This window comes from Homalodisca vitripennis, chromosome 2 (genome assembly GCF_021130785.1).
Source record: "Homalodisca vitripennis isolate AUS2020 chromosome 2, UT_GWSS_2.1, whole genome shotgun sequence".
Lineage (NCBI taxonomy): Eukaryota > Metazoa > Arthropoda > Insecta > Hemiptera > Cicadellidae > Homalodisca > Homalodisca vitripennis.
Window position 1 is genome coordinate 67,809,229 of NC_060208.1, and position 24,255 is coordinate 67,833,483.

At 32.7% G+C, this 24,255-nt stretch overlaps 1 protein-coding gene across 1 annotated transcript in view; it reads left to right on the forward strand.

Annotated features, from left to right (window-relative positions):
• Nucleotides 1–19,340, forward strand: part of LOC124355662 (cytochrome P450 4C1-like) — a 34,019-nt gene extending 14,679 nt beyond the window's left edge. Inside the window, exons 6-13 of the mRNA XM_046806823.1 lie at nt 2,950–3,019; nt 5,163–5,286; nt 8,271–8,337; nt 8,428–8,537; nt 12,806–12,874; nt 15,007–15,178; nt 17,153–17,320; nt 18,971–19,340. Coding sequence (XP_046662779.1) covers nt 2,950–3,019; nt 5,163–5,286; nt 8,271–8,337; nt 8,428–8,537; nt 12,806–12,874; nt 15,007–15,178; nt 17,153–17,320; nt 18,971–19,134 — 944 coding nt within the window. The 3' untranslated portion in view covers nt 19,135–19,340. The remainder of the gene's footprint in view (nt 1–2,949; nt 3,020–5,162; nt 5,287–8,270; nt 8,338–8,427; nt 8,538–12,805; nt 12,875–15,006; nt 15,179–17,152; nt 17,321–18,970) is intronic.
• The last annotated feature ends 4,915 nt before the right edge of the window (nt 19,341–24,255 follow it).

Here is a 24,255-nt window from a genome sequence, read left to right on the forward strand (position 1 = left end):
AAAAAAAAAACTAAGCAGTAATCCCAAGTTCTACAATAGCAATATGAAAATACAAGCAAATTTAATGGTAAACAATCTGAAATTACTAGAAATCATTAAAGTTACACTTGTTAATTAGAGAAATCTAACCCACCTTCAAAAAATTACTCACTTGCAATTATTTTATGTATTGTATTTAGTTATAGCTAGTTACATTTAAGTCAAATTTTCTGATTCAATAACAATTAAGCACACAAGCAAATTTTTCTTATCATATTATTATTCTGTTACACCAAAGTAAAAATCAATTTTTTCTCCTTGAAAACAGATATGCATTATTATAATCAGAAAAACAATGTATAAAATAAAAGTAAAATAATGCTTCCAAAAACATTACTAAAATATAAACATGCCAATCTTCAATCCTTAATAAGAGAGACAAAACAATATTCTATAAAAGAATGTTAATTTCCTGCAACATGACAATAAAAGAAGAGGCCTTTTCATTATTTCTTTTACTTGAAATGATGAAAAGGCTTGCAGAAGGACCGTGGTAGTTGGTGAAGATAAGAGTAAAATATAATAGTGATGGCACAAATTATAGTGACTGAAGTTATTATTAACCAACACAAGAACATGTATGAATACGACCTTTGGTCAATCCACACAAGCACCAAAGACAAGAATCAATCCAGTTTCCAGAAATGCTCTATCCAAACTTGATTATCTGTTTCATGTGTTTTTTCTGTAACTAATTTTTATTTCCCTCCTCTAGACATCTTACTGAGTCGATCATTTTTTTATTTCTTCTCTGAGAGTTCACGGCAGGGTCGTTTTAAATCTTGTATTTCTTTTTCGATGTCGGCTATTTTCATAGACTTCACTAGAGTATTTTCTAGGACGTACGGGAGTTCCTCAGTTTGAGCTGATGCATTTACATAATTTGTGCAAGGTTTTTTGTGAGGAGTCACCGATGTTGAGGATTTAAATATTGCACCCGGGAATTGTAGAAGTCGTTGGTCCGATTCAATTGAGTGATCGAGGATAACTTTAACCTCCGCCTTGCGTGTGATAACTTTTGCTTTCAACCTTGCGTTATCTATTAATAATTCAAATGTCGGTGAGTTTTCCGAAGCTAGTTGGAGTTGTGTTGAAGGGGGCAAGTGGGCAGCACGATGTCGGGGCAGGGCGTGGAGCAACCAGGAGCGCGGGACGCGGACAACGGAGCGGCATACAGCAGTCGCAGGTTCCTGCATGGTGATGACAGTGTACGCATAGTCTCGCCATAGGATGCTCGCCACTGTGTTTATCGTTGCACACCGTCACTTTAGTCGTGTTTGCATCTGATTTTATTGATACGCCACAATTACGTCCAAAAAATTGCCGAGGACTTTCTCCAGATTTTAATACTGTATATAGTAGCCTGTATTTGTAATTGTTGAATAATAGATATGGTTTGCCAGTTTTGGTTTTTCTATTGAAATCATCGTCCAGACTTAAAATAAATATATAAACTTATCTTAATAAAATTGTTATAAATAATAAATAATATACAATTTCAACAATATAACAAATATATAAAATATGAATTGTAAAAAATGTTTATTAATTAATATAAAGAAATTATGCAATAAAAATGTCATGACTGAGGAGCGAACCTTGTAACTCAGGTATAGATAGTCGCGACTTTACTGACTGCGCTATAGACACATAAGGGGAGAGATCGTCCATTTAAAATTCACAGTGTGCGACGTTTCGTAATAAATGAAAAAAAAAAAAACTGTTGAAAAACGGCCTTTTGGTTCTGAACATTATATCAGTTGATTGCTTACAAGACAAGTATATTGTAGTCCAATGCACATTACACTTGTATTATAACTAAAAAAAATGTTCCGAGCGCAGCAACTGTCAATAATAATCGAAATATCTGTTCAAACTCGTAATAAATTACGGAGCGACACAGCTAGCATGTTTACCGTGTAGAATCCGGCGTACTAATCTCTTACAGTAGCATCCTCAGTCTTTATGTAGTTATCATAGCAAATTTCTTATCATTAAATGTTTTAATTTGATTTCCACCCTCACCTTGTGTATTTGAGATTTTTACGAAATCCCTTGTAGAGAGTAGAGATTGGTTTTATAAGACTATACCATTAGTTCGTTACAATATTATATTAGGCAAGTGGCTTAAATTAGTGGATTTAATTATGGTAATATCACACCGTCCCTCCTTCTGTCATTCGGTACTTACAATGCCTTTTTGCGATAGGCGAATCTGTCATTCTCAACGGTGTGATTGACAAACGAGGTTAATCGTATTAATTTTTATTTCGTGTAATTAGCTTGCAAACTAGCTTCATACTCACAACACAGGGTAGGATTTTAAAATGTATTATTTGAATAATTAATTTTACTTAGGAATTTTAGTGAGCGAATTTTATTGAGCCATGGGAGTGATTGATGGGTTGGGTCAACTACCCTCTTTCTTCCCTGAGGCAAAACCTAATGTAATACGTGATTAAGGCCTTGCTTTAAAAACCCCCTTAGTAGGATCATGGTTAAATAGCAATATTGATACTGGAATCCTGGAATATATCCTAGTGAAACCAATTTGAATATGACTGAAGGTGGTTTATTTTAATAACCCGAAACAAAAGTCGTCGAAGGGCACTCACTATACACGCACTATGAGCATAATCTTTGTTAGTAACGAAGTAATAAAGAACTTTTTGGCTGTTCTGCAAAATTAATAGGCTCATTATTGTCCTATAAAAATATCTTGAAGCAATGCACAAACATGACCGTTATTTAATGAGGATTGTATTCCGAGAACATACAAATAATATTGATATGAGAGTGTCAAAAGGTAATGTTTTTAAAGACCCAATTCACTTAACAAAGATATAGACATACTGATGAATGCAATAAAAATTTTAACGATTTTAACTACAACAATACATACTGTTCCAGAGACGGCGATGGGATTGGAAACACAAGTCCAGATCAACAAAAATTCAGCCATTTTGAATGCAGTCAATGAGTAAGTAGAGCTGTGTATGTAAGAAAGATATCACCATCATCTGGATAACTATCGTTAAATGTTTAATGTGTACAATGGTTTGTATTATTTGTATTGACATCAACCAAAAAGTGTGCGTTTGGTTCATATGTAATGCGATACTTCCAAATCAAAACTGACATATAAGCAAAAGTTCCAAGGTTTTTGTATGGTTTCAGATATATGAATAGTTCTTTTGAACATTTCAAGATGAAAAAGGATGAAATAGTTTCTCAGTGTATACGTACGATAAAGTATTAAGTGTATATATATATATATATATATATATATATATATATATATATATATATATTAGGTTGGTCCACAATTATATACGAAAAATAAGTTTTAAATATGTATCTCTACGGTGCTGCCTATGTTCCACTATGCATACTGCATAACCAGGAACAAATTGGGTCCAATCGGAGAACGTTTAGAGGTCTCTATGATTTGTAATTTATTGGCTAAAAAGTCCCCGAAAGTGAGTACGTGAATCTCAAGAAGAACTAAGATGTCAGCGTTCTGAAAATGAAATTAAAAAACTCGACGAGTGTCTCACGTCTAGTGAACAAACAGAATCTGATGAATTCATAACCAATAGTTTAGATGAATCTGATTTTATTTATTTATCAACTTTCCACGAGCACAACTCCAAAACAACCCAGAAAAAGAAAGAAGATTCTCACAGAAAACGTAGCAGCATCATTCGACAGCAACTTATCGGACCGTAAAGCTATGTTTGTCATCAATGCAGTTTCTGAGGCCTGTGGTGCGAGTTTAGATAAGTCATCAGCATCTCGAAGCACGATCGTATGAAAACAAGAGAAACTGTAGCAAAACTGACAAGTCAACTTCCACTTGTGAAGATCCATTATTGTTAATCACTCACAGACATTGCGGGGGGCACTGAAAAAGTTGACAGAGTGGCAATTCTTGTTACTGGATACGGGGTTGAAAAACTGATAGGAGTCCCAAAGATGAGATTGCACAGGAACAAGATACAGCTTGTCTAAACGCTCTCGATTATACGAAACTGAGAAAAAAAGCGCGTGCTTTAGTATTTGACACAGCAGTTGCCAATACAGGATTGAAGAGTGGCGCATGTCCCAATCTTGAAGACAGTTTAAATTCTTGCCTTGTCTGGATTCCATGTAGACACCCTGTACTTGAAATTGTGCTCTTCTCCATTTTTAGTTCAGCTTTTGGAATTAGTGAGAACCCTGATGTTGCCAAATTTAAGCGTTTCAAGAAATACTGGCCTCAGATTGACAAAGAAAAATTTCCCCGCGGTAGCAATGATTTGTTTGAAGCCAATGACCAAACAAAGCTCTCAGAAAATATATGATGGACTATTATGGTGCTATTTTAGAGGACCAAAATCAATCAAAGCAGCCTCAAGATAACTTAGAGCTTCTACAGTTGTGTAACGTTTTTCTTAGTGATACTCGTACAAGCTAAGAATCGAAAGTTAAGTTCCGATCCCCAGGTTCTTTGCACAATGCACGTTTTATGGCTAAGGCTATTTATTGACTCAAAATATATTTATTTAAGGATCAGTTTACCCTTACATGTATACAAAAGAAGGGAATCACTGAGATAAGCTTGTTTTTAGCACTAATTTTTGGACGACATTGGACGATGTGCCCAAAGTTGAGAAGGCAGGTATGAATGACGTCCTTCTTTTAAAGCAAGTTGAAGCATATCCTAACTGCATCGATAGTCGGAAGTACAGTATAATTAATTCGAACCAGAAATGCCCCTACGTAAGCAAAACATTATATAGAAGTCAGGGAAGGTTAAACTCTTAACCTTCATCTTAACCACGAACACTGCAGTATCTGATGTATGCTTACTTACATTTAGAAAATGTTATAGGACTCCATCATATTACATGATACATGATTCAATCTTTAAATTATTTTCCATGCTGTTTAAATTTCCTATCTTATGTTTTAGGATTTGACACCTTAAAAGAAAAAAAGCAAATTGTGAAAAATTACAGTTCTACTGTATAACATAATTATTAAAAAGGACGTTGATCCTGTTGCGTTTTTTAATTACCGGTCATCATCGAAGTTTTAACATAGGCATAAATTTTCAAATTTGACATAAAGTTTGTTTACAGATTGATGAGAATATTGACTGAACGTCACTTCAGTGTGCTGCAGAGCAGTTTCTTGTTCCATTTCATGTCCAAAGGCAGACGACACAATCAGTTAATAAAATACGTACATGAAGTTACGGAAGAGGTAAATATATAGAATAATTATTTCCAAGTGGACACAGTTGTATAGAGAGCATGGACGTCATGGACCGTAAAATTTTCCATTGTGACGGGTTGAACTAGCTGGTATGTCAGTTATTAAACCCGTAACAGCCTAGTCTAGCCATATAGCACACAGCTCACAGAATACTCAGTACTCACACAGAACATAGTATTGGACTGTAATAATCTCGGATGTGACGAGATAAAATCAGTGTCTTCTCGATCCAACTTTCTGACATAGTATTATTTTTGCGGTAATGGCTCTTCCCATAAGTTATATCTTTAACTTTAATTTGTATTGAATGAGTTACAGAACATTTATCTTTTTCTGTAAAAGAATAAACATGAAAACTGAAGACAACACTATGGCACAGCTAATATTAAATATAGCTAATTACCAATAAAGCTATTATTAAACTTCGACGTATATTTCATATTTTTGAGTACGCGAACAACAATTATTATATCAATGATAGTTTTGTATTTCGAAGTACTCCATAAGAACTGTGGTTAGTATATTAAGAATCTGAATATTATTGATTGATTTAAATTTAAATCTTAAGATGTGATGGAAGTTTATTGTAAATTTTGATTCCGAATAGTAAACTCCAGATTCATACCAGACAAAACGATGGAATGGATATTACAATTCTTCTAACTCACAACTTACTGAAATTGCGGTGCGTGTTTTATACAGGTGAACTGAAAGTCTGGACACAACTAGAGTACATTTCTATGTGTTGCAGTAGAGAATCCAAACTCATAATGTGTTTATAAGGAATACAAATGTACTTTTTGATATAGGTTCAATGTTAATACATGCCCAAAAACTGTAAATTTTGGGGTCAGCTCAAACTTTTTAAATGCAAAGCAATATCATATAACCCTCTATTTAAGAACTCGACAAAACAAACTTAAAAGCGTATATCAAGAGGTCTCAATGTCTATCATATCCGGAATAATAATAAACATGAACATTTTTAGGTTATTTCGTATTATTTAAGGAACAACTTAAGTTTTCGATCATTATTATTACTGAACTAAGTAGTTTTGATCATCTTACCACCATGTTGATTCAAAAGAGATTCTCAAATGCTTTCCCTCAACGGCCTAACAATATGCTAGCCTTATGTAAAGATATGAACTTGCAAGCTGCAGCTTTTCCTGCGGGATTAATTGGGATTCCTGGACTATTCGATTTCTGAGATCAATAATATGTTTTAGTTTTGTCTTATACATTCTTTAACATATTTTCAATCGAAGTAGTAACAAATCTGGTGCTCTGGCAGACACCCAACAGCATCACGTCAATCTACGAGTATCCATCTCTCCGGTACTATCCAAATAATGGCGGATTTTCAGGCTATATGTGGAAGCGCTTCCTCTGGTTGAAACCACACTTCCTCCTGAATAGCTTTATCTTTTGTTGAATTATTGTGAAGTATACTTCAGCAGTAAGGTTCCTGTCAATGAATAATTGTTTTATAGTTCGTTCTGTCATAAAACCATGCGTTGGTTTTTCCGGATATTGTGTATGGTGTACTCGCCGCCAATTGTGTCTATTAACCCATTACTCCATTGAGCATAAAAGTTGTTTCCTCACCGAAAACAATATTTTTTAGTGAGATTATCATATTATAAATTTGTATAAGTCATTTCATAACAAAAATATGACATCGATCGTCATCCTCGTTCACAGGATTAATTTTGTATGATTTGTACTCATGTTCTATCAAAATCTTACACACAAAAACTTTACAAATCCTATGTTTTCTAGACATTCAAGTTGTTATTTCGTGAGGATTTTCAACAACAGACTGCAAAACCGACGAAATCTGCTCCTCGATTGTTGCTGATCTAGGTCTACCTGATCTAGCACGATTATTGACCGAAGCTGTTTCTTTAAAACTGTCGTTGAAGTTGTTTTTTTCTACTGCCGATTGTGATACAGGATCATATCGGAGATTTACCGCATTTAAAAATTCCTTAACAGTGAAATTCCTCACCTTCACTGTGACCGAGCATCCTGGCACTGTTGTGGTTTCTCGCTCGCCTGTCATCGTAATTAAAGTAGAGAACAGAAATTACTCTTGTCTACTGGCAATAGACTGTAATTATCACAGAAAATACTCAACAACTGATAAGAGGTGAAGCCCTGTCAGTTACACTGGGTCACCACATGACCTGTTACACACATTATGGATGGTTTACTACCTATCCATAGATGTAATTATCTTTAATCTAAGAACTTTTTGGGGACTGTGTATGAATAATTGTCATACGACTGTGGTTTATAATTGTAAGAAATAGTATACCTATTTGAAGGTTTATAAACTACAGTAATTTTAAATGTTTCCAGAAATTACATTTAACAAAACTGAACAAGTAAAAGCACTTTTCATGTTTTATACTCAATCACTCTGATAAGGGATGTACTGTAGGGTTCAGAATGGGGAGTGAGCTGCTGAATACCCGTCACTTTGGCTCGCTCTGTAGCTTTACGAGTACAAATTATGCTAAATTCTAATCACTCCTCTATTATGAGGTGTAATAGAAACGCTTTAAGATTTTCTTTCTAATGTTACCCGGAACAAACGTTGTTCCGTAAATCTTCGTAATCATGTAAAACAACTACTGCTAAATAACGTGCGGCAATCGTTCGAATCAAAATATTCCTTGCACGTTGGTAATCACTTCAGCGTACACTGCCAGAAGGTATATTTTCTGCGCTCTATGTGACCTCCAACTAACATTTTTATAGCACGAATATTGTTCTAACGCCGTTGTTTCCAATCTATAGCTAACAATAAATTGTAGCATATAAGTAATAAGCACGGATGATGTAGTTGTTTAACAATATTAACAATTAACAAAATAATATTGTAAAATTTAAAGAATATTATAAATGTTATGTTGCTAACATGTCGCAGTTAAAAGAAATTATAGCAAATGTTAATCGTGTTGTAGATGATACGGAAGAGAAGACAAGCGTTTAACACTTCTAAAGAGATGCACGAAGAAGATATTGACATAGGTATGTATTCTTTGATTTATACAAGTGCAAACATTTTTGCGCTTGGACTTCATGTAAACAAATTATTGTACGTACATACGTATTTTTTAGGAACAAAACAGAAAAAACCTTTTTTGGACTTGATGTTAGAATACAGCAGTGGCGGCGCGGGAATGACAGACTTGGAAATTCGCCAACAAGTCAACACCTTCATGATTGCAGTAAGAAATATGTGGAGTATTTTATTATAATAGAACTATACGAGTAGTTCTATACATATGCATTACATGACAAATAGTATGCTTCTGCAATCCTCTTTTTAAGTTTTCAAATCGCCTTTTTTAACAGGTAAGTCCGTTCTTCTTTACTTTTCCTTATGTTTGTTTTACATTTGTGCTCATCGATGTAGACTAAAATAGAACTACGGTACATGTTTTTCTCGAGTATCTCTAATATCGAAATAGGTATATTAAATATTGCCAAGATTAGGACTCCCAATGATACCTTATTTAGATCTCAATCATCCACTCTCCGCTGCAATTACACGGGTTACAATGTCTCGTTACACTGTACGTAATAAATAAATTGTTAATAAGTTAAGTGGGAAAGGCTACAGGTTGTCCTATACACTATCGTAAATTCCGATAAATTATTGTTTTGATACAATCCCAACATAGGAGCTTTTCAGTTCAGCTAGCTAAATAGATATTATTCTTCTTTAAAAGATATTCTAGTATAAAAAACACACATACAAATCTTTTTAACGAAATCGGCTCTCGTTACAACGTATTTAGCCTCTTGGCCCCCGATAAACAATGTTAAAAACTATACGCTTAATAACTATGTCTTGGTAAATTCCGTGTATACTGCATTTTCAGAATTGTTTAACAGTTTGTTCAGTGAAGACAAAAATAAATATGGCACCTCAAATATGATGATATTTTGTGATGAACAATTGCACAAGTATTCACGAGGGAGTATAAGCATAAAACCTTCAATCAAACCTACAACCAAAAAATAACTAACAACGGGCCGGAGAAGTGACATAAGTAATGTGGATTATTATCAGTAAGAACGAACTCTCCCCAGATTATTTGATCTTCAAACTTCACGTTTGATCGGTTACAAATTTAGAAAATTTTGCTATATATTGAATACAGAATCTTAACTGTTATAATGCATAATCGAAACCAGGACATTCTGTGCTATAATTACTTGGATTTTATCTATACCACATAAAAAGAGCGACCCCCTACGGGTGATGATATAATTTGCATTACGTATATTAATCTACTGTGTGTGTGTGTGTGTGTGTGTGTCCTTGTTTTATTTTTGCTACTATATTATAAATATATACAGGGTGTTCTGAAGAAAAAAGGTTTTGCCCATAAGTCAGGCGTGATTCCTCACACACAACAAAATAAGAAAAAAATTCAAATGTCTAATTAAACATATAGGTCCGAAAAATGCTTAGGTTACCAAGTTATACAGGGATGAAAGATTTCGTCTGAATTTCAGTTCCCCTGCTGCAACGAAAGCCCTACGGGTATTTGTATGGTCTGTTAATTAAGATGTACTATTTAGCGTACTTTGTGTAAAATGAACTGAAAAAATTGAATAAAACCGTTTCCAGACCTGTAGGCTACATTAATTTTTAAGATATGTGACGAAATACGCGAAAATTTGGTCCCGAAGAAAAACAAGTTACATTTAGGTTTTGAAAAAGCAGATGTTACTATGTTAAATGTACAATAAACACAAAAAATTTTTTCACAGGTATTTTGTCTTGTAGAAAATTTAATTTCGAAGAGAAAGATGTAAAATAAGTCTATAAATTAGACAAACGCAAACTTTACAAAAATAATCCTTAAGTACATACAAAACGCACGGAAAAAAATAGACAAAATCTGTAAAGCTCTCTACAAAATGTAATATTGAAATTAAACAGCTGTTTTTATTAAAACAGAATTAATGAGATAACTATTATTTTTTATCAAGTAAATATTTTTAACAATCATAACATTATCATACATAAAAAATTTATCTGAAATTATCATTCAACAAAAAAGTTACACTTGTCCTAAAAAACTAACCACGTCACAGTAGATGTTCAAAATGTTTCCCCTCATTCAAAATACATAGCATCCAGCCGTCTTCTCATAGACTGCCGAACTCTTCGAAGATCCCAGGTGTCCTCACGAATCCTGTTGAATCCCGTTAACAATCCTTATTCGCAACATCTTCTATGGTATCCACAGGCGGAGTCGTAGACAAGCGTCTTTAAATGTCCCCATAAGAAAAAGTCTAGAGGATTGAGGTCAGGTGACCTTGTGCAGGCCATTGCTACTGGGCTCCTCGACCAATCCATCTGTTTGGATATTGCTTCATTTAAAAAATTCTCTTATATGTGAAAGAAACGGCCAAATACAAAATAATTGAATGGTAAAAAAGTGGGCCTCTGTGGTAGCACATTCACCCGCAAGTGAGAGATCCCGGCGGAGCAAGTACTTTTTGCGATTCAATATTTATTGAAATTAAATTAGGCTATTGCCTCTTATACAAATTTAATAATACAATACTATATATAATATATATATATAATATATATATATGGCTTAGGAATACATATTCCCGCTGATTTGATACAAAAAGAATAGGTTTCACTAAGGAAGGATCTACCATCTTGAAGCGTCCCAAAACTACATACTGGCTTTTTTAGTTTAGACAGTTAATTTGTACAACATTGATTGGTATGATGACTATGAAGGTTGGTAGACAAATTTTACAACACTTCCAAATATTTAAAAAAACTTTATCGCCTGACATGAAACCTCTAGAAAGAAAAATATTACAAACATAGAATTCTTTTTTTACATCTTAAAATTGATTATTTAGTTAAAAATCAATCAGAAATCGTGTTTGTTAACATTGTTACATATAACGATTACATACCTGCCTTGCTATACTTCCAAAGGAATGTTTATATTTCATCGTAAAAAAACACAAACGAAACATTTAGAATTCTCAGGTCATTCATTAAACGTTTGTTTTCGTATTTTTACTCTGTCGTGAAGGATTTTCAGAATAACATCGGTACAAACTTTTGAATAATATGCAGTATCGTTTACGGGAATAATAAGTGAAAACATGGTTGGCATCAGTTATAGCCAATTTAAACTGAAGTTATGCAATGTTTGGGTAAGTTCTTTGGCTAGTATCAACCATAGAAAAGTTTCAGGATGGCTGTTTAATTCGCAATTTTATAAATTTGTTTTCTGGGATGATTTTACAACATAAATTATAAATGAGACAACCATTTTTAAAACTACTGTTATTCTTAATATTTTTTTCCTATAAAAGCGGTCGTTCGAAAGCTTTAGAAGTTACAGAAGAAAATTAAATCTTTATAATAATTCGAAATAACAGCACATGTGAAATCTACTTTCTTCCGACTAGACAGAAAGGGAATTTTGACTTCATGACGTAGTTTCAAAAATAATGGTATTATGAGTGTTAAAATAATTCATAGCTATTACTTAATCATTTTGAAACATGCCAAAGATTAAAATAAGCATATATAAATTGTTTAGTTTTCAAATAGATTATAAACTATAAATCGATGGAAAATTTGTTTGGATTTCGTTGCTTATAACTAGTCATTTGTCAAAACACTAGTTTAAGACATGTGTTTTATAGACTCTGCATGTTCATAAAATTACAACATGTCGCGACGTTTTACAATGTTAGTTAGTAAGGCATTTAAAAAAACTTTCTATTGGTTGAGAGACTTTTAGAGTAAATATTTTTTTCGAATAACATACCAACTATCCGTGTGCGATAGTACAAATTTTAGTTTGAATTGGCTAGAAATTATGACATTTTACCCCTATTTCCGCAATATAACTGTATATCATTTATCACTGCACAGTTTTAATTAAATTATATATATTCGTGTTTTATTTTTAAAGTTCTAAAAACTCATTTTAGCAAAATTTTGCTATCTCACATTGTTTGATCAAACTTTATGAAGACAGCAATACCAATTCTTTGATGTATTGAGTATCAAAATATTTGTTTGAATTTCCATAAGAACGCATGCAAAATATATAATAAGTATCCTAAATTGCCAGATCTAGGGATCAGGGTTCACGAAGATTGAAAGAGAGATGAGCAGATGGGATAGATGACTAATATCCTGTACTTTGAGTGGGGGAATGGGTCAGCGAGCAGCGAAATCTCAGGAAACGATGTTGTTCACGCGATCTAACGGTCAGAATATGCGATACTGACACGACACAACCTTATTACATGTACTTAGGACAGTTAACAGAATTAGAGCATGTGTTTTTCTGCCTCAATGGATTAGATATTCCAAGACGTGTTATATCTTACAGCTATTATTTATTACCCTCAGAAATCAATATGGTATTTAAATAAAAATTAACACTTTCGAAATATCATTTTCAGTAATATTATATTTATGTTTCAGGGATATGACACTTCGCAGACTGCCATGTCTTTGACTTTGTACTGCCTCTCACACCACCCTGAGATACAGGTACGGTAACTGATTATTCATTAAGAAGGAAATAAACTAAGGTTAGTTTACTCAGTGGTATGAAAAGTAGGGGTCCAAGGATAGATCCCTGAGGCACTCCGGTATTGATAACACAAAAATTCGATAGAAATTGCTGGTAATTATTGTGGATATCAACACAATGAACGTGTCCCAGAAAGTAAGTTTTAAACTATTGAATTACGAATACTCAAAATCCATAACTGTCAAGTTTATTAAGAAGTATATGATGAACTACAGCATCAAATCCCCTGCTGAGATCACAAAAAGGCCAATAGTGTGCTCTTTACAATAAAGATATGATATAATTCTTTTTTATAGAGTTAGCTATGGCAAGTTCGGTGTTTAACTCAGGTTTGAATCCAAACATAATCAATCTTTTGAAATAATATAAAGTATTTAGTTTTCAAAAATTAACATATAAAATAATAACATGCTACAGAATTTAAAGTGACACTGATATAATACTAATCCATACAAAACATTAAGGTACATTGATTTATAAAAGTAAATGGTAATTCTGGGTTTTAGAAACAAGCCAAAAAAATATTATAACATCATAAATTGATACTTCCAAGTAGCGCAATAAATCAATAATAAATAAAATCATAGTTTAAAATAATATTTACTTATATTGACATAAATACCCTAAAATACAATCAACAATACAAACATTCAAATAATTATGTTCAATAATTTAATAAATAATTTGGAACGAGCAGCACAAAAGGCGATATTCACACACGGTTTTGATCCAGTTTCCTGCAATTATGATCACTAAGCAAGCAGTCACTCTTCCCATTTATTTATTTCAATGGTATAACACCAATTTTACAAATATTACAAGTAGATCCGAATGAAATCAACAATAGATATAAAGTATACAAACAAAACAAAAAAACAAACAAAACAATATCAAGGTATTTTGACATATAGGAATTAATTGTAAAACAGAGACTACGTAGCTCATGCACCACGCATCACTTCCAGTCTCTCAGGAAACCAATAGCATCCGTCCTGGAAAAAGAATTCCCAAAGAAATTGACGGAGGAAGAAGCCGCTTCGCCAGTCTTCAGGAGTCCGGATATGCCGTGGTTTTGAGTATAATTAGTTGGCTGGTAACGCATACTGAAAACTGACTTCGAGCGAGTCCCTCTCGGAACAGTGAAAGTCACAGCTCCCAGCAGGTCAGGACAGTCTATATCGCCGTTGACCAATGACCAGCCCTCGTAGAAATTTGAGGTCTTGATAAGCCCGCCGCAAAAAGAATGGTTGGATGTCGAACAGTTCCCATTCGAGCTACTCTGCCTGACAAATAGAAGACGTTGCTGCTTGCACTTAACCTTGCAGGAAAAATAAGAGTGGGCAGATGTTACACTTGCTCAGTTCTCAAGTACCAGCTGAATGTTAATCTCACTTATACCAGTATACAGTATATTATTCTACTCCAGTTTAAAATAGTCCAACTTTTTAAAACAAAATGTATTATAGGTTATAACTATATGTCATTAATATTCGGTGTAAACCAAATATAAATATCCCTGGAAGTATCTACGTTATCTTCTGAGAAAATGTTTACACGGTCAAATATATTGGCTTATATAAATTGTAATGTGTCTATTGCGTGAATTTCAAGAATGTACAAGCATAGGATACACTATATGAATCATGTGTCAAATAAACACATGTTTCACACAAAAAGCCAAATACAACAAAAATCAAAATCAAAATGTGAGGCCTCTGAGATGTGTTGCAACATGCTGGTCTGGCTAGTGAGAGATCCGGATTCGAGTGTCGGTGGAGCAAGTACTTTTCGTTTTTAACAGTTGTACCATAGCTTTGACAATAAATTAAATTATTTTTGAGTGGTTAGTACAAATCTATTTCAATTGTTCTTTTAGTATTTCTGGCAAACTAAATGTTGAAATCTCCTCAAGTGTTTCATTACCTCCATTTCCTCTTGCAATCACAGGCCGAATGACACGCTCATATGGATAACCACTGGTACTAGCGGAAGAATCCTTCTTCACATCTCTCTTTCTTTAATAATGTTTCTCACTGTTACAACAGAATAAATGCTTTCTTTACCAAAATAAGTTGTATTATTGTTTCAGGAGAGAGTGTACCAAGAAATTAGGCAGATATTTGGTGAAAGTGACCGGGACGCCACCCACCAGGATCTGCAGGAGATGAGGTACCTTGAGAACGTTATCAAGGAGTCCTTGAGAATGTACCCCCTGACGGGATTCATAGCTCGTGTATGTTGTGAGGAAATAACGTTAAAAAGTAGGTAGATACAGGTACCTAGCTGAAACTTCAAACTGGTTGGGTTTCTTAGTTTGGGCATTTTTAGAAAAGTAAGTCCAAAGAGAGTTCCAATTCAAAACTGTATTACTATTTAACACTATAGCTGATATCCTTGTCTAAGATATCACACACACACACACACACACACACACACACACACACACACACACACACACACACACACACCACACACACACACACACACACACACACACACACACACACACACACACACACACACACACACACACACACACACACACACACACACACACACACACACACACACACACACACACACACACACACACACACACACACACACACACACACACACACACACACACACACACACACACACACACACACACACACACACACATCATATATAAATATGATATCTTATATGATACATAATTTCAATAAAGATTGATTTACATAAAGTACCTGCCCTGCCAAGACTCGGCCAGGATCTCCCACTTGTATATATTTCACTAACGTTGCAAAATTATATTGTACTATGTGCTAACATATGAACGAGCACTTTCGCAATAAGAAAACTTTTATTATAATGTACATTTGTCACCTATCTTACAAATCATGTATCATTAACAACTATTCGCCCTGTATTTTCAGACATACTTGATATTATTTTAAAGTAAATTAAAGTAAACTTATTTTAATTTACTCTTTTTACTTTATATTATTTTGTTTTAGACATTTTAATTTAAGTCACAATTATCAAGCTGATTTTTATTCTTAATTCACAATTTAATAGAATCTGACCCGATTAGAAAAAAAAACATTTATTTATTTATTTCACTTCCAACGGTAAACCCAATGTACAATAATAATAAAAAAGATCTATTGACACAAACATAATCATTTTGTGTTAAATTTGGATAGTAAACAGGTGACAACAGTACAAAACAATCTTAGCAAAAAAGCATACATATAGTAATGAATTAATAAATAACAATAATAAATATATGATAATTAATAATGACACAGTAATAAGTTATAAAATCAAGTAAGAAAAATTCGAATATATTTAACTGTATATTTTCTGCAACATATTATCAGTGCATTTATCATTTGTACTCCATCCCCAAGCAGTAATTTCAGATTTTAACTCATTGTACCCTTCCTATTTACGTTTACCCCTGCGTATTTGTCACTTTCCAGCATATAATATACTTAATTTAATTCCTTATTATCTAAGAAGATTTTAATTCGTAATGAATATAGATTGAATCGAACTTTCTTTTTTATATATTCCATAAGTAAAAGATATCAGATCAAAAAGCATGGGCCTCTTACTATATATTTCATCTTTATCGAACCAACGTAGAGTGTTGGGATACCTTCACACACTATTTCAGAGAAATAAAACTGGACATTTTAAACCTATTGAGAGAGCTTATCATCACCGGGAAGAAACAGAGATGTCCGCCATTATCTGAAATCAGCTGAACTCATCGTCATGGACACCCCTCATTTCCCATAGCACTGTGAGCTCGTTCAAGTTATTAATATTTAGCACTTTCTAAATTTAGTACTTTATAATTTACAATATAAATCAGACAAATAAACTTTCCTTGGCCTAAAAGCTTTTGAATCACAATTCTGAAATTATTTCATACCCATCCATTATTAGTTTTCACCCAATTTACTTAGTATAATTATAGTCAACCTTCCATTTTTTAACAATGGTGTACATAATAAATTTTGGGTATTCTTCATTTATAACATCTCGTTTCTTTGTTATTTGTTATAAAAAATAATATATTATAAAGTTCAGTCCCAATTGTTTGGATTTTACTACTAAATAATTGAGAAAAACATTACTTAGAACCATTGAAAGATATATATTCAGAAATTTAGCAGATTTAAGATAAAATGTAACTAATATTTATATGCTGTAATAACCGTAACTCTTATATTTTTGTTCAGGTGGATACGTAATACCTAAAAACACTAGTGTAGTAATTCTGATGGAGGCGATATGCCATGACCCTCAGGTCTATCCTGATCCTTACACATTCGACCCAAACAGATGGGAGAAGAAGAGCTCCCACTATTCCTACTTACACTTTGGAGCCGGCATAAGGAACTGCATAGGTTTGTATGATATTCTCTAGGAGATATATCGACTTAGTTGTTATATTACTATTGCAGCACCAGAACTGGGTGGGCTATCTAAAGAGTTGTATTTAGCCTACAGTACAAGAGCCACTATTGTGTCTTGGTAGCTTCCACAGATTATTGTTTCGAGTGTTATTGTCCATACGCAGAGTTGTATAAGTTGATAACGTCTTGTCGACAGAGATACTCTCATCGTATTTTATCTTATTTCTTGTGTGAGGGAGGTTGTAGCTTGTAGCTAATATCTAATTATTCTTATTTACTGAAAATCGGATTGAATTATTAATAAAATCGAGCAAGTAATTTTTCCTGTGAACATTTACCAACATACTTTACAATGGCATACACTTTAAAACTGTTTGCAAAGAAGGTATAAAACTTTTCTCACATTTATAATAGTAAACACAGTATTATAATACTTATATAAGACCAAAATATATACTTGAGGTAGTATGTTTCCGTGGTTGTTTGAAATGGACTAGCACCTACGTTTTATTCAAGTGTAAATTAAACTGAATAAATAATTAAGGGGAGTCTTAAACCTCCAAAATGAAAAAAATCGACTTTGGTGTTTGTTTATTATTCTCCTGAATTTTCTCTTTAAGATGGTATATTTTGTTTTTATTTTATTTTATGAGAATCCAACCAAAAATGCTATGCATCACTGCACTAAGAGTTTGTTTCATTCTCAATCCAGCTTCTGCAGCTTTAGCTCCTCATACATTGTTATACATACAATAAATGTAACATATGTAATCATTTTGGTACATCATGTTAGCTATTCTTCTAGTAGAAGGGATCAACACATTTCTTATTAATTAATCAACTGTTACTTTATTTCTATTCCAAAGCTAATTTGTTGTTTACTCCTTTACGCCTTACTCGTCTCTAAAGTTTCATTACAGGAAAGAAAATGTATAATTTATTGATAGACTATGTTCAATGTAATAAACTGTGCTGTGTAAACATTGTTATTATATGAAAACGGTTTGTTATGTTAATTTAACCACACTTTGTTTCCATTTATAGTCTTCAAAGCGCAGCAAGCTCAGCGAAATAATTCAGTTCATCATGTACACATTTTAGAATTGTCATTATCTCAGGCTAAAGAATGTTAGATTTGGCTAAACATAGTAACATTTCTTATTTCAATCTTTTCAGCAACCCATACAATGTCCAGATAAGAAATTACTTTAAACTCACTACATTTTAGCAAATATTAACTATGCAGCGCTTAGTCAGTACTGATATGAAGATATCAAATTTATCTATCTTACTATGTAACTTTTACTATACATTTAGAGAGAGTCCGAATGCCATATATCGACCAGGTTAGACCGAGATTATTGTTTTATTCAAATCTGTAGTTTGATCCGACCCACTACTATTAAATATGTAAGTACTGATAAGTGAAGGATAAACAATGGATTCTTTCCCAGTTTTGTTTTAGAGTTACATCAACATTTTGATTATTTATGTAACAATGGACTTCTTTAAATACGAGCTTACATTTTTTGAAACAAAAACCGCCCCTGTTTGACTAAAACCCCTTTCACTATTTGTCTGCTGATAATTTAAAATACATCTCTTTAAAACGATGATATTAAAATATCAATGCATTTTCAGGTCAAAGATTTGCTATGCTGGAAATGAAGTCTGTGCTATCCAGAGTCCTCAGAAACTACCGAATCCTACCATCTGACATTCCTTTGGATTTAAAATACTACATAGTCGTGAAGTCTGTCTCTGGTGTCAACATTCGTATAGAACCTCGCGACACCAAAGTATAAAGCGGTCTTTTTTGAACCGCGTAATTTCGAAATGAAACATGCAATGAGGTTATAAACTATCCTGAAATATAAAGGATGGATACGTGTAAGTAACTTAGGATTTATAACAGTGCGAGTCTGTATGGTATTGCAGTGTTGTTTGGCACTTAACAACGGACAATGGTTAATATTACGCAACGGACGGGTTGTGTAATCATTGGTTTCCACATTAAAACAAATATTTAATAATTTTTGTTGATTTATTATCCTTGATGTTAACCCAACAAATCGTGCCCGTGTGATCTATTCTGACTAAGGGAAATGGTTTTAATTTTATATTAGTTTAAATTTATGGGCACTTTTATATGCTGTGTTTGTTAATATATATACATAATATTTTAAACGTTGATTTAAGTGTAAAATTTACTAAAGAAAACGGATGACATGGTGTTATACAATCAAATTTCAATGTATGGTCCCAGATCTTAATTCTTTTCCATTAGATAAATAACGATCCGAAACAATTTCGTACATTACTCTACACTGTTAACGACTACTAACTACTAAGGATCAGTACGTAGTTATCAGCGTAACTATCAAATGTCATATCACTATAAAGATAACGAGAATACAACTGATCAGCCGTGCTTGGAACTCTCTTTGAAAACTTCCTTGGAAACTTTTCTCATAGGAAACATTTAAGCAAAATATTTTATAATATTTTATAGATTTCTCAGACATTTCTGACCAAACCCTCTACTTTTGTTCTGTTGTGATAGGCACTATCTCGAAGGATGTTTTTCACAGCTGCCGTAGCACTGATGGAAGGAGACAGTTCGAAATTATAAACACTTTCTCTTGTTTAAATAGTCAAAAAGACATATTCTTGGTGGATATTACTATTTCAGTATTATACTGTTGGTTGTCTACAGATGAGGTTGAATATTTAGGGACATATAACGGAATTTTACCCCAACTCCAATAGGGTCAAATGTATTAGTGTACAATTATAAATGACTCGTATGGTTTCAAGACTTTTAGATAGGATACATACAAAAAAAGTTATTTACTAGAGTTTTTAAGTTTAAAAGAGTTTTTATAAATCGGTTCAAGAATAATACGTACAAAGGAACTAAACAAAGAATTCGAACTTTTTAATACTCATCCCTCTTGGTTAATCCCATTCGCGGATCAACAAGTGTTGATACCCGAGTTTCAACGTTAACCATAACTGACAAATAGAGCAAAGATAACGATAGTTACTAATATTTACCTTGTGTATACATGCGTTTAAACATATAAAGCAAATAATTAACAAACAATAACTTCCGGTTTTTGTGTCAGAAAGAAGGAAAAATATGCCGGTTCTGTCGCTTTTCAACCAAACTGTAACTCTAAAAATTATTAACTTGGAAACTTGTGATCTGATTAAGACCACATTTTTACAAGCACTTGTACAAGTAATTGTATGGTTTTATAATTATAAAGAACGCTTAACTTTTAACACAGATTTTATGGTTGTTGTTAATTTACCAAGACCGACGCAGGGGCCTGCTCGGTTAAACAGGAGAATCGTCAGACTGCCGAGGCAACACCATCCTGGGCTGTTAGGATTAATTCATGTAAAAGTTCAACTTTACATGAATTCGATGTTTACGAAAATATTGAGTATAAAGGTACTAAAGCATGATGGATGGTTTTAAAATGCTTTCAGTCACATCTATTTCATCTTGTAGACTCTGGAGTTTTCCCAGAATTGAGAAACAGTACTAACACTTGGAAGAATAGTTATTAATAAATTCTTAACGCTCTAATCCTAATACGAGGTTGAATCTGCGATCCAATTGGACTCGGTTTTAGTTTGACTTCACTGCGACCTGCCATAGCGTCATGTGCGTCGCCGAAAACAGTGTTACTGTCTTACGTTGGCAAAAGTCTTGATTCGAGTTATACTACAATTTATATTTATAGCACAAACTCTAACAAATTAACTAAGTTTCATTTCGTAGTTATAGGGGTAAAAAGCCTGCGTTGTGACCTAATTAAATTATTCGTAAGCTTTTAGAATTCCTATCCATAGTAATAAATTCATAGATTAATGTATATGTTATCATAACAAAGACTAATCTATTATGCAGGTTAATGTTTAAGGATGTAATCATTTAGTTTCAAAATATACAAATTCAGTAAAGTAATAAAAATAATTTCATGAATGAAGTATATTAATTAAAGTCCTGTTGTGTGATACAACATTGAGGTTAATAACAACTCCGTAGAACAACAATGTTAAACTGCAAACACATTCATGCCTTTATTTTTGTCGTAGAATTATGGGTATGCTTCACTTTAATTAGATAAAATTTAATTAATACCACCCAAACCCTTTCAAGGTTTTTTGTAAAGTATACACTTTTATTACATGAATTAAACAATATAACAATATAAAAATAAATAGCATGGAAGAAACAGGATTTTCCGGATATTTTCCATCGTTCAGTGGTACAAATAATCAGTATCACTACTTTTCGAGCTCTGCAATCTGCTCTCTTCTGCAGACGCGACACGCGTCAATCAGGATTCACTACAAACATTTTCTATGTCAACTCCATGCACACTATCTCTAAATTATCCAGTTAATAAAAACAACACGCTAAGTATTAAAACCGAACTAAAGCATCAGAACAATTCTCCACTGAACGACTAACCAGTTGAGACTGAATGGTAGAGAGGGCTTTACAGTTCTAACTCCGCCTCTTTAGTAAAGGCATTTTTCATTTTATATCAACCACTGAGTACTGACCAAAGGCCGCTAGTAATTAAGAAATGGCAATCATCATGGAAGAAACATGATGGCGGCAGAAAAGAAATGTTTGCTATTGGTTCATTCTATATGAACTTCTCAAAACCATACTATGACTCCGAATTGGCTTATTAGAATCTCTAACCTGTTAAATACTTCATGAGTCCTGTTAGCCTATTTTCCAAAGTTGGCAAGCAAAGCTGTCTGATTTCGATTAATGTTTTACTGATCGTTTGGTCTGCTAATGTAATGTATATGAAGTCGATGGTATCAACTCTACTTTAATTAAGTCCATTCTGAAAGAAATATTGGAAGTTTTACATTATTTAATTAATTTTAGTTTTAATGAAGGTATATTTCCTGATAAATTAAAACAGGCTGTAGAGATTCCTTTGCATAAAAGTAATTCAAAAAATGATTGCAATAACTTTAGGCCTACATCGCTCCTTTCAACATTTGCTAAGATTTATGAGAAAGTAATGAAAAAAATTAATAAAATTTCTTGAAAAAATAAATTTTTTTAGTAAAAACCAGTTTGGATTTAGAAGTGGTTTAAATACAGAAGATGCTTTAAGAAATTTTTTAGAAAATGTTTACTTTGGTTTGAATTCAGCTAAAAAGGTTACTGGTCTGTTTTTGGATATTAAGAAAGCTTTCTATACAGTGGATCATAGGATACTCTTAGAAAAAACGTTTGGCTGTGGAATTAGAGGTAAAGTTTTAAAATGGTTTCAAAGCTATTTAACAGATAGAAAACAATGTGTAAAAGTTTGTAAAACAATCAGTGACTTTGGCATAATAAAACACGGTGTACCCCAAGGATCTGTGCTTGGTCCGATCTTATTTTTAATTTATATTAATGATCTTTGCGATGCACGTTTTCACGGTCACATAACTTCTTTTGCTGATGATACAGCCTTGTGTTATGTTGAAGATGATTGGGAAACGGTCAAAAATTCCCTTAGTTTTGATTTGAATGCACTTCAATGGTGGTTTTCTAGTAATAATATGCTGCTAAGTCCTGCCAAGACAAAATATATAAACTTTAATTTAAGGATTGAGAAGAAATTCCAAGACTGTATAGTTTATAAATGTGCTAAATGCCTTTGTTTTCAATCCAAATGCAATATTGAATGTGCTATAGTAGGTCAGACAACCACTATGAAGTATTTAGGAGTTATATTAGATCATGAGTTAAATTGGAAGAAACATATACAAAATTTGAAGTCTAAACGTACTAATGTATTGAGATGTTTTTACTTTTTGAAAACAATTTGTAGAGATCAAGTTTTAAGAACGGTTTATTTCTCATTAGTTAATAGTAGATTGGAATATGGTTTAATTTGTTGGGGTGGGAATTATGAATCAAATATCAAACTGATTTTTCTTTTGCAAAAGTTTTTTTTTAAGATTAATGACAGGAAAGGTGAAGACAGAAGCTTCGTATCCTCTATTTGTAACTAGTAAAATTCTTCCTCTGAAGCATTTGTTTGTTTTCAAAGGTCCTAAAGCTGTTTTATGTAAGAAGTGGGAATTTACCACAAAAAATAGTAGTTATATCTCTAAATTAAGAAATGAACCTGTATTTACTGTGCCCAAGCCTAATTTAACTTTTTTTCAAAAAGGTTACATCTTTTTAGGACCCAAAATTTACAACGTTTTGCCAAGTGTAATAATAAATTGTAATAATTCTAAATCATTTTCAAAAAAATTAAAAACGTGGTTATTGTCTTTTGAAAGTGTTGATTTTCTAGTAAATATAAATAGTTGATAATTAATTTTAAGTTTATTGTTGGTTAAGTCTGTACAAACGTTAAGTCTATATGGAAGATATAATAACTGGATATGGTTATAATTTATATTCATGGCATTTTATGTACTGAATTAGCTTTAGACTTTGAAAATTATATAATGTTTTTTTTATTCAAATTTGTTTTATTAAAGCTTAGTTTAAATGGGAAGATTTATCGTATTTGAATTTATTTGTTAATTTCATTTGCTTGAGTGTTGTTTTCTTTTGTTTTTCTAAGAAAGTTGGAGCCTCTACACAGGCAGTTCCTTGCCTTTTGAGGTCCTATTTTGTTTTCTTGAATTTTGTTTATTGATGTACCTTAGCTGTATTAATATAAAAAAAGACATGTTCATATTTCTTTAACAAAAAGTTACATTGTTTTATTTTTATTTTCATGTCAATTGTGTCTACAACTAAGGAGCAATGTTTATGCTTAAGGTATAAATGATGTTTATATAATTTTACTATTGTACATATTTTCAAGAAAATAAATAATTTTTCTATTCTATTCTATTCTATTCGTTGCCTAATTACTATTTAAAGGAATGAT